This window comes from Mya arenaria, chromosome 12 (genome assembly GCF_026914265.1).
Source record: "Mya arenaria isolate MELC-2E11 chromosome 12, ASM2691426v1".
Classification (NCBI taxonomy): Eukaryota; Metazoa; Mollusca; class Bivalvia; order Myida; family Myidae; genus Mya; species Mya arenaria.
In genome coordinates this window covers 54595945-54607330 of record NC_069133.1, presented here as the reverse complement: position 1 = coordinate 54607330, position 11386 = coordinate 54595945, and the positions used below count along the sequence as shown (strand labels likewise).

Genomic DNA, 11386 nt, shown 5'->3' with positions numbered 1-11386 from the left:
TATAGGCATCGATTCGCGCCGACATACAATAAAACAATATAACGAATAACCAATTCCTCCATTTTAAATGTCCTTCGTCCTACCTGACTGACCACGCTTTGTCAAGCTCATGTATAGTGAATACTACCCGGTACTTATAACGGGTATGCTGGTGTTGTATAGGCGCTATTGGAACAGACCAAATCGTGACATACCTATTGATCCTAAAACCATACAGTCTTATATTACATTGGCTCTGCATGACTTCAGTTCTGAATTATTTTTTTTGAAAGGTGAATATTTGGCACACCCAGATTTAATGAAGCTATATGTGGATTTTGCAATTGAAACACACGGTCTCCACTGAAGCAGCAGTGTTTAAATACAAATTGTGAAAGGCTATTTATTCAACACGGAGAATTGACGGACGTTCAATACACATATCTACCAAACCTTTCAATGTTTTAGATGTATGTTTTGCATCTTGAGCTATAGTTTTGTTGTGATCCTAAGTGGAATTTAGGATGACTGATTCCGATGACCCTAGGAAATCTGTGAGTATATACTTGATCACTGGTACCAGGCGCTTCTTTATTATCGTACATGTTAGATTTGATGATAGTCTTTAAAACTGTGAAATGCTATTGCACTTTCGGCCAAAGTACATGTATATACTTGATCACTGGTGCCAGGCGCTTCTTTATTACTGTACATGTTAGATTAGTTAAGTCTGTAAATCTGTAAAATGCTGTCGCACTCTCGACTAAGTTGGTCGCTTCTTAGCTGATTTGACTGTATTTGAAGGACTATATTTGTTAAGTGATACCATGACTGGTCAATTACTTGTTTGGATTAACTAGTACTTTAAAACAATGTTGAAAAGATATGGTCATAAAGAGGTTGTCATCCACCTTTTGGTACGCCGGATTCCGGACCATTTTTGCGGGTATTTCGGATGCCGATTTAATTTTCTAAAAGGAAAAGAAATCCCCTGATATGTTGGGAACTAGACGCGACCTTTAGATAACGGCCATTTCGTTTGCCTCCTCATCCTTTTGCTGTAGCTATAAAATGTGGTAGCCTTGTAGGATATAAAGGCTGGTCAGCTCTTAGAAACGACAAGGCCGGGCCTGACGTGCATACAAAACATCGAAGTGCAAAGGACTAGATATATGATAGGATGTGCCCAAACCTTCGGTCAGCTACCTTAATGTTTTCGTCTGCTTCGCTCGCTCGTCGTTTATAGAGTTTCAGAGTTTATTTTAAATACATAAGTCAGTACGCCCATGTGTACACAGGCAGCAAAACATAAATGTGATATTTCATAGTCAACGATTATTCAAATATCAAGTAAACTAAGTACAAATATCACCAATTATACCTTTATAATACAATACATACACCAATAAGCGTGGGGAGAGTATAACTAAAGTATGAATACATGTATATTAATTCGCAATTAAATAAGCATATATTTTCTTGAATTTTAAGCCGTAAAAACATTTCAACATGTCGACTCTTTGACCGTGATGATGATGTTGTTGTTGTTGATGATTTCAATATTAAACTGAATGTGTCATTGACATAAGTTTTAGATTAAATTTCACTTGGCCGCATTTAAGATTGTGCTGTTGTTTTCTGTTGGCTTTCCTTTTTCAAGCAACACTCACACAGGCTTGCCTTCCATGTATGATGTCAAGATGGCATTTAACATTGCCCTTATGAAAACATGTTGACTATTGAGTAAAACAGTTAAAAACTTGTCACACCATAAACTGAATACGAATGTTAACAACTATAGCAATACCATCTTCATTGTCTTAAAGTTGATGTGTGCTCCTTGACATGCGTTTGGATTTGCAAGCAAAGCTCCTGTTTGTTTGTTGTTGTGTTAAGACTAAAACTAGATATATTTATACGCCATTACTTTCACGGTCAACCAATTAGTACGGCAAAGTGAAACGTCGATAAATATGGAATTCAAAAGTCAAATATTTTGACTTATACTGTCATCCCATCGGTTCAAAAATTAGTTCGGCCATAATAACTCATTTGATTATATACATTTTTATAAGGATATACAAGGAATTGGCCATGTTATGAGACGGCACCAATTGATTCTAAACAAACATCATTGCGAATTTAAGTCAATATCGAAGAATTCGCCTGGGTACCTGGGAGTTTGTTGACAATTGATTTTTATATAGATTTAAGACAAGACATATTGAAGAATATAAAAAAGGTTGCCGGATTATAGATTAATGTTTTGCTATAATTGAGTTGGTGAACATGCAAAATGTAATAAAACATTATGTTCTGTTATATTATGTAATGTTAATAAAGTATTGTACTTTCTTTTGGAGAGACAAAAAAGTACATTTAACTCAGTCTTATTTCCAAACAGATAGAGGGTCTTATTTCCAAACAGATAGTGGGGATGAAACCAAAACCCTTCAAATAACCACGAAATGCAGGAAATTGCTTCTGTACCCAAATTTCCTCCCCGGACACTATTAGAAGGGCTTGGTTTTAACTACTTTAAAATGAAAATGTCCATTCTAAGCATTTTTGTTGTTGTCTTATTTGCGTAAACGTATTTATCTTCCATATATATGAATTTACTTTTTTGTATATTCTGAAAGTGCTTTTTGTGTATGTGTGTTTCACCCCAAAACCCGAACATCTTTCATAGTTCCCGATTTTTAACAAAAACAGTAGTGGGGGCCGTGGTTACAATTGACTGGTGCATTAACGTAACTGTTTTAAAGTTATTGATATTTCTGCATCAAAACAAACGAAGTTCGTAGAACGGGTTTAAAGATGAAATTCTATAAACTTACTGTTTGAAGTACATGTATAAAGCTGCACTCCAATGATAAATTGCTTGGACAACTTTTTTCATCTGTTGTTTTCGAATTGAGCCAATGTTTGCGTAAATGTCTGGAAACCAGTGACACAAAACCGCTGACAAAAGAGCAGATCGCAGTTTTTCATATTTACGTTCCAAAATTGATGTTTTATAGCTAAAAGCATTACTAACGCTGAATTTTTCGGCAGTTTTCTTAATAATTGAGATCTGTTCTATTGTAAGTTATTCTATATGACTGAATTGAAGGTATTGCTACCTCAATTGGCTGATTCTGAGACAAAAACTGAGAAGAAAACAGTCAATCTGTGAGAGTGCAGCTTTCAGTTAACGAACCTTTGGTGAGGTTGGCTAGCCTGAACAATGTGTTAAGTAAAGCAAACGTTTCATTAAAGCTGCACTCTCACAGATTTACCATTTTTATAACTTTTTTATTTTTTGTCTTGGAAAGGGCAAATTTTTGCGTAGATATCTGTAAAGCAATGATAAAAGATTGCTGACAAAAACTCAGATCGTAGATTTTCATATTTCCGTTCGAAAATAAATGTTTACGGTTTAAAAAAAAATGCATAAAACAGCATTTTTGAACTTGAATATAAAAATCTGCGATCTATTTTTTGGCAGCAGTTTTATGTAACTGGTTTCCATGGATTATCGCAAAAAATTGGCTCGTTCCAAGACAAAAAAAAAGTTGTCAAAACGTTCAATCTGTGAGAGTGCAGCTTTAATTAAGGCTTTCAAGTAAAAAAAAAACAACAAACGTTTTACCTAAAGCAAATCATGTATTTCTTCCTTGAAAGAGAACAATTCATCTGAATAAAATCGTTTCATCTTTTGAGGAGAATAACACATGTACTTTTAAGAACAAACGTTCTGCGCTAGCTGTTTTAAATAAATACAGTTCATGATCACAAAACCGGTATTATTCTACCTAAAATAATACTGTGTCTTAGAAACAATAATAAACTATACAGTTCCTTATCTTGCTCATATTTTTGAACGGAATATAATGTTATTATTCATTTTTCTTGACCAAACGCACAGGGTAATACATGTACTATCAATAAGGGCCATATTTTGTCACAGAAATATCCACTGCCGATGATAAGAACGAGAAACTATGAGTAACTTATGTCAATAAATGCCCCCTTTCTGTTCTTATAAAATATTAACACGCACATAAATGTTTTATTTAAGCCCGTCTGATTTTTGAAAAATAATGCTATGTCACACCTGGTTTTTTTTTTGGTTTTTTTTTTTTGGGGGGGGGGGGGGGTAAAAACATGAATTTTAATGGATTTTGGTTGATTTTGAGTATTGGACGTAGCTTCTTCAATTTTTGTTGAATTGATTACATTTTTTTCACAGACAATACATGGATAATGCACTTTATTATATCAAAAAAAGGTTTATGAATCACACATTTGTGAGGGTGGGGGGAGTGTTGGGGATAATTTTGGACTTTGTAAATTTCAGCTAGTCTGTTTTTTTTTTAAGTTTTGTGCTTGGGTCACTTACACGCAAACTATCAAAGCTTTCACTTTCAAACCTTGGAATCCATGTTCACTATCAAATGTAATAAATGAAATAGATAAATCGTATAAGGTTAAAATCAGACGAGCGTTCAGCACCCGCAGACAGTGTTCTTGTTTATTATTGGATGTCCTTTGGTTACATGAATGTTGATATCGAAAACTCGGGCAAAACATTTTTTCCTTCTAAAAGTATATAATAACAATAAAGCTATACTCGGGTAATTGGTTTGCTCTACATATAAAAGGCGACATCATCTGCATTTGCAATGTCAAATTCTGTCGCATCGTAAATAATACGCTTACATTTTTGCCTTCGCTTTGAAGCTTTTTAAGGCATGCTTTCAGATCGGTTTACCAAAAACATAGCAGTATCAGTATGACATCGCTAGATTTAGGACCATGGGATCGAATGGAAAATCTTTAAAATATCAAGTCGCTGAAAAAGATGTATAATGAATTAAAGCTCATATTAATATCTGAGTATCTTCTTATATTATTATTAACATATTAAGTGACGATGTATTGACCTTAGCTGTTTATTTTTAAACATTCTGTTTAATGTTCTTGATTTCAACATACTTAGTGTTCAATCTCATATTTCCACTAAAAGGACGACCGGACGAATCGTGATTTAATCGTTTAGAAAGCTTCCGACGGAAATGACTTATCTAACTGGTTTTATTTTGTAGATTGTGCAGTGGAGTTTGCGCATTTAAGGAACACCAGACAGTCTGCGTTTGTAATTATAATTTAAGATGTATAATGTATGCCTATCTTGAAATTACCGTTTGCAAAGCTGTCTGAATTAGACCAATGTACAAATCCGCAGACTTTAAACATTGCCGTTGGGGTTTTAAAATATGATATCAGAGTATGTCTTGATAACTTACTTCAAAGGTCATTGCATCTTTAACTGCAAGGAGTGTTAGCGATAGCACAATAATCACTAGCGGATTCGGCAAGGGCGCACCCGCCCCCCCTCCCCCCCCCCCCCAAAAAAAAAGGATACAAGAAAGTAATAATCATGATAATAAATAAACTAAAATAAAGAAAATGAAAATAATAATTGTCCTTTTGTATATGTCGGGGAAAAGAAGTAATAATATACGCTCGAAATGCGCAATTTCGGACTAGAAAGTGTTGAACTTGTCTTTGGGGAAGACCCCGAACACCCTGCCATCATTTTAAACGATTTCCAGTTCGGTTCTGATGGAGGGTTGAACGTTGGAAGGTTGTACCCCACATCTAACGTCAATTTCTGGATCCGCCCCTGATAATCATCTCTTCTTAACGGACCAACTCATGGTTGAAAAACATTGTATAGGCTGTCATAGATTCTGGCCCGCTTATCTTGTATATAATAACACTGTTATTATGATGAACGTTAAAAGTATGGGGTAAGCATCAAACCGACCGTGTGAACTTGTCTTTGATACTGGCTTTTATCTTGTTTACTGGTGCGTCCAATAGTGTTCATACGATCCAAAAATATCTAAACTGGAAGAGTTTCATTTTCTTCTGCGTTTATTCTATATTATATTTATTCTAAAACATGTAGTACATAAAATATCGTAGGGAGTCATAGTCACTGATCTAATGCAATATTTAATGAAAATAATATATGCACATTCCTAAAATGGTACTAAAGGTTATTTTACATGAAAACTTTCCCAGCTAACTGCTCCATGCATACATGGTTCAACCATAAGTGACTGAACTTTATCACGTTTACGATGACTTAAAGATTATTTTTAGATCTTTATTAGGTACTTATCAAAAATATATTATAATTTCATCTATAATGAAATGTGAATTATAGAAACGCTTTAATTGCACTGACGATGAAAGGAAAAGATTCAAATCGATAATTGAGGAATATATAGCAATCATCTTTACAATTAAAGATACTTGTCTATTTATGAACGCTGGTAGTCCGTGATATGATAAAAATCAGGACTTTTGCTAAATGCACCTATAGGTTGATCGTGATTTACCGCACCAGCAACCAAGTCTTATAATTGGGAAGAGTATTTGCTGGGTAGGGTGTTCCAGAATTTAACTAAAATGTATCAAATGAATTTACGCATGTCTTTCAAAAAAACTTCATATTTTTTTATCTTAACTCTCATTACCTCCAACCACACATTCTATACAATTTGAATGTCAATTATATATTATAATTGGTTTATCTGAATGAGTGCGAAAATGTTCCACTTCTTAACCGAAGTCCTCTCTCCATTGCGAATATCGAAAACAGTTGTATTGTACTGAATCTTAAAGAGAATCGCTTGGTTTTTGAAAATGGTTTTATTTCGCATGACGAAAAAAAGTGTGGCAAATCATTAGCAGTGTTAAAACTAAAATACCACTAGCTGGAACCCATCAGCAAATGTTGATTTTTGCTCAACTATCGTCTTTGAAAACAATACTTTTCATTAGCGTTAATAACGGGTTTGTTGTTGCGTGATTGGTTGATTGATATTGTCACGTGATGTTATCTATGTATAGTAAAAATGTCTAAATATCCATTCCAGGTGGCCTAAAGGTAAAGGCGTGGCGCCTTTTTTTCTATTTTTATGACTTCACCGGCGTGGGTTCGCACCCCACTAAACCCAACCTTTTTATACTATGATTGTATTTTATTTCTGCATTATCGATATCATAGGGTAAAATAATGATAAAATAAGTGTTTTCTGATGCAATGCCGGATAAACTAATTTATGGGCTAAAACCATGAGCGAGTGCCTTTAACAAGACCTTTATAAAAAGCTTGCTCGTTAATAGTCAGTATTGGTTTGAAGAATCAAGTTCATGATTATAAGCGGAACCATTTATACGCGGAACGGGATTCTGTTTCTTAACCGGAGTGCTTTTAAATTAGCTTAAAAGGGTGTGGTTTAAATCGGAATACTTACCTGTGTAAACGTTCAACAGTTCATCTGATATTCTAATTTCCAAAGGACGTCCATGCTTGTAACCGATTTCTCATAGAGGCGAACAACAATATATAGCATTGTCGTCGGTCGTTCCATACGAATATCAAGTAGTCAAAGGTAATTTACAAAATTCAGCAATGTATTCGTATACAATTCATATTATCTAAACCAATAGTCTTTTGGAAAATTTTAATTAAATAAGCTTATGTATTATCGACTGTGGCATGAATGCGTTCTATGGCATCGCAAACATCACTAGTGGAACCATAGGCATGTGTATGTGTACTTGACTCAAGAAAAAACAATACCTTACGGCATAATGAGGTTTGTGCTACACAAATAAAAACGTTATTCAAATATCTTGAAGGGAATAAAAAAGGATTATATTGCTATGTTTTAAATAGCATGAGGTTTTACGTATGGTAATCATTCAGTTATTGCAGAAAAAAAATAGCATAGGTGTATCTTTATGAGATCTCGAGTGCGACAAAAATCTAACATCCATAAACATTTTATATTAAGTCGGTTCCTAAATTGACACTTGAAATCCTTTTTTAACATATCTGTTGTTTAGAGGTATTGCCATAATCCTCATTTCGTGGGCGATGGCATAGTCTGCAAAACAATTCATCATTTCCGTAACGTAAAAATGAAAAAGATATTACATACAAATGAAAGTTGGTTCACGTTTGCAAAGTGAGCAAGTCTCATTTACTCATGCAGCTTATGCCCATTGGTGGTCGGAGAAAAAATGGACGAGCATTAGAATCCGCTTGATGTGTCATCGTTTACAATTGACCCCGAGTATTTGTCCTAGCAAGCTAGATGTACAGGTGCCCTCGTTTACAATTGGCCCCGAGTATTTGTCCTAACAAGCCAGATGTACAGGTTCCACCGTTTACAATTGGCCCCAAATATTTGTCCTAGCAAGCTAGATGTACATGTTCCACCATTTACAATTGGCCCCGAATATTTGTCCTAGCAAGCTAGCTGTACATTTGTCCTAGCAAGCTAGCTGTACATTTGTCCTAGCAAGCTAGCTGTACACTCGTCCTAGCAAGCTAGCTGTACATTTGTCCTAGCAAGCTAGATGTACAGGTGCCACCGTTTTCTCTTGGCCCTGACTATTTGTCCTAGCAAGCTAGCTGTACAGGTGGCACCGTTCACTCTCGGCCCTGACTATTAGTCCTAGCAAGCTAGCTGTACAGGTGCCACCGTTTTCTCTCGGCCCTGACTATTTGTCCTAGCAAGCTAGCTGTACAGGTGCCACCGTTCACTCTCGGCCCTGACTATTTGTCCTAGCAAGCTAGCTGTACAGGTGCCACCGTTCACTCTCGGCCCTGACTATTTGTCCTAGCAAGCTAGCTGTACAGGTGCCACCGTTTACTCTCGGCCCTGACTATTTGTCCTAGCAAGCTAGCTGTACAGGTGCCACCGTTCACTCTCGGCCCTGACCATTTGTCCTAGCAAGCTAGATGTACAGGTGCCACCGTTCACTCTCGGCCCTGACTATTTGTCCTAGCAAGCTAGCTGTACAGGTGCCACCGTTCACTATCGGCCCTGACTATTAGTCCTAGCAAGCTAGCTGTACAGGTGCCACCGTTCACTCTCGGCGTTTACTCTCGGCCCTGACTATTTGTCCTAGCAAGCTAGCTGTACAGGTGCCACCGTTCACTCTCGGCCCTGACTATTTGTCCTAGCAAGCTAGCTGTACAGGTGCCACCGTTCACTCTCGGCCCTGACTATTTGTCCTAGCAAGCTAGCTGTACAGGTGCCACCGTTCACTCTCGGCCCTGACTATTTGTCCTAGCAAGCTAGCTGTACAGGTGCCACCGTTCACTCTCGGCCTTGACTATTTGTCCTAGCAAGCTAGCTGTTCAGGTGCCACCGTTCACTCTCGGCCCTTACTATTTGTCCTAGCAAGCTAGCTGTACAGGTGCCACCGTTCACTCTCGGCCCTGACTATTTGTCATAGCAAGCTAGCTGTACAGGTGCCACCGTTCACTCTCGGCCCTGACTATTTGTCCTAGCAAGCTAGCTGTACAGGTGCCACCGTTCACTCTCGGCCCTGACCATTTGTCCTAGCAAGCTAGCTGTACAGGTGCCACCGTTCACTCTCGGCCCTGACTATTTGTTCTAGCAAGCTAGCTGTACAGGTGCCACCGTTCACTCTCGGCTCTGACTATTTGTCCTAGCAAGCTAGCTGTACAGGTGCCACCGTTCACTCTCGGCCCTGACTATTTGTCCTAGCAAGCTAGCTGTACAGGTGCCACCGTTTACTCTCGGCTCTGACTATTTCTCCTAGCAAGCTAGCTGTACAGGTGCCACCGTTCACTCTCGGCCCTGACTATTTGTCCTAGCAAGCTAGCTGTACAGGTGCCACCGTTCACTATCGGCCCTGACTATTTGTCCTAGCAAGCTAGCTGTACAGGTGCCACCGTTCACTCTCGGCGTTTACTCTCGGCCCTGACTATTTGTCCTAGCAAGCTAGCTGTACAGGTGCCACCGTTCACTCTCGGCCCTGACTATTTGTCCTAGCAAGCTAGCTGTACAGGTGCCACCGTTCACTCTCGGCCCTGACTATTTGTCCTAGCAAGCTAGCTGTACAGGTGCCACCGTTCACTCTCGGCCCTTACTATTTGTCCTAGCAAGCTAGCTGTACAGGTGCCACCGTTCACTCTCGGCGTTTACTCTCGGCCCTGACTATTTGTCCTAGCAAGCTAGCTGTACAGGTGCCACCGTTCACTCTCGGCCCTGACTATTTGTTCTAGCAAGCTAGCTGTACAGGTGCCACCGTTCACTCTCGGCCCTGACTATTTGTCCTAGCAAGCTATCTGTACAGGTGCCACCGTTCACTCTCGGCCCTGACTATTTGTCCTAGCAAGCTAGCTGTACAGGTGCCACTGTTCACTCTCGGCCCTGACTATTTGTCCTAGCAAGCTAGCTGTACAGGTGCCACCGTTCACTCTCGGCCCTGACTATTTGTCCTAGCAAGCTAGCTGTACAGGTGCCACCGTTCACTCTCGGCCCTGACTATTTGTCCTAGCAAGCTAGCTGTTCAGGTGCCACCGTTCACTCTCGGCGTTTACTCTCGGCCCTGACTATTTGTCCTAGCAAGCTAGCTGTACAGGTGCCACCGTTCACTCTCGGCCCTGACTATTTGTCCTAGCAAGCTAGCTGTTCAGGTGCCACCGTTCACTCTCGGCCCTTACTATTGTCCTAGCAAGCTAGCTGTACAGGTGCCACCGTTCACTCTCGGCCCTGACTATTTGTCCTAGCAAGCTAGCTGTACAGGTGCCACCGTTCACTCTCGGCCCTGACTATTTGTCCTAGCAAGCTAGCTGTACAGGTGCCACCGTTCACTCTCGGCCCTGACTATTTGTCCTAGCAAGCTAGCTGTACAGGTGCCACCGTTCACTCTCGGCCCTTACCATTTGTCCTAGCAAGCTAGCTGTACAGGTGCCACCGTTTACTCTCGGCCCTGACTATTTGTCCTAGCAAGCTAGCTGTACAGGTGCCACCGTTCACTCTCGGCCCTGACTATTTGTCCTAACAAGCTAGCTGTACAGGTGCCACCGTTCACTCTCGGCCCTGACTATTTGTCCTAGCAAGCTAGCTGTACAGGTGCCACCGTTCACTCTCGGCGTTTACTCTCGGCCCTGACTATTTGTCCTAGCAAGCTAGCTGTACAGGTGCCACCGTTCACTCTCGGCCCTGACTATTTGTCCTAGCAAGCTAGCTGTACAGATGCCACCGTTCACTCTCGGCCCTGACTATTTGTCCTAGCAAGCTAGCTGTACAGGTGCCACCGTTTACTCTCGGCCCTGACTATTTGTCCTAGCAAGCTAGCTGTACAGGTGCCACCGTTCACTCTCGGCCCTGACTATTTGTCCTAGCAAGCTAGCTGTACAGGTGCCACCGTTCACTCTCGGCCCTGACTATTTGTCCTAGCAAGCTAGCTGTACAGGTGCCACCGTTCACTCTCGGCCCTTACTATTTGTCCTAGCAAGCTAGCTGTACAGGTGCCACCGTTCACTCTCGGCGTTTACTCTCGGCCCTGACTATTTGTC

The 11386-nt window shown here is 39.8% G+C and overlaps 1 protein-coding gene across 2 annotated transcripts in view; it reads left to right on the top strand.

Moving 5' to 3' along the window:
• The first annotated feature begins 288 nt into the window (after positions 1 to 288).
• The window catches only part of LOC128211383 (uncharacterized), a 138598-nt gene continuing 127500 nt past the window's right edge, over positions 289 to 11386 (top strand). For both annotated transcript variants that reach the window (XM_052916115.1, XM_052916114.1), the window contains exon 1: positions 289 to 533. In XM_052916115.1, the coding sequence (XP_052772075.1) occupies positions 504 to 533 (30 nt within the window). In that variant the 5' untranslated portion in view covers positions 289 to 503. The remainder of the gene's footprint in view (positions 534 to 11386) is intronic.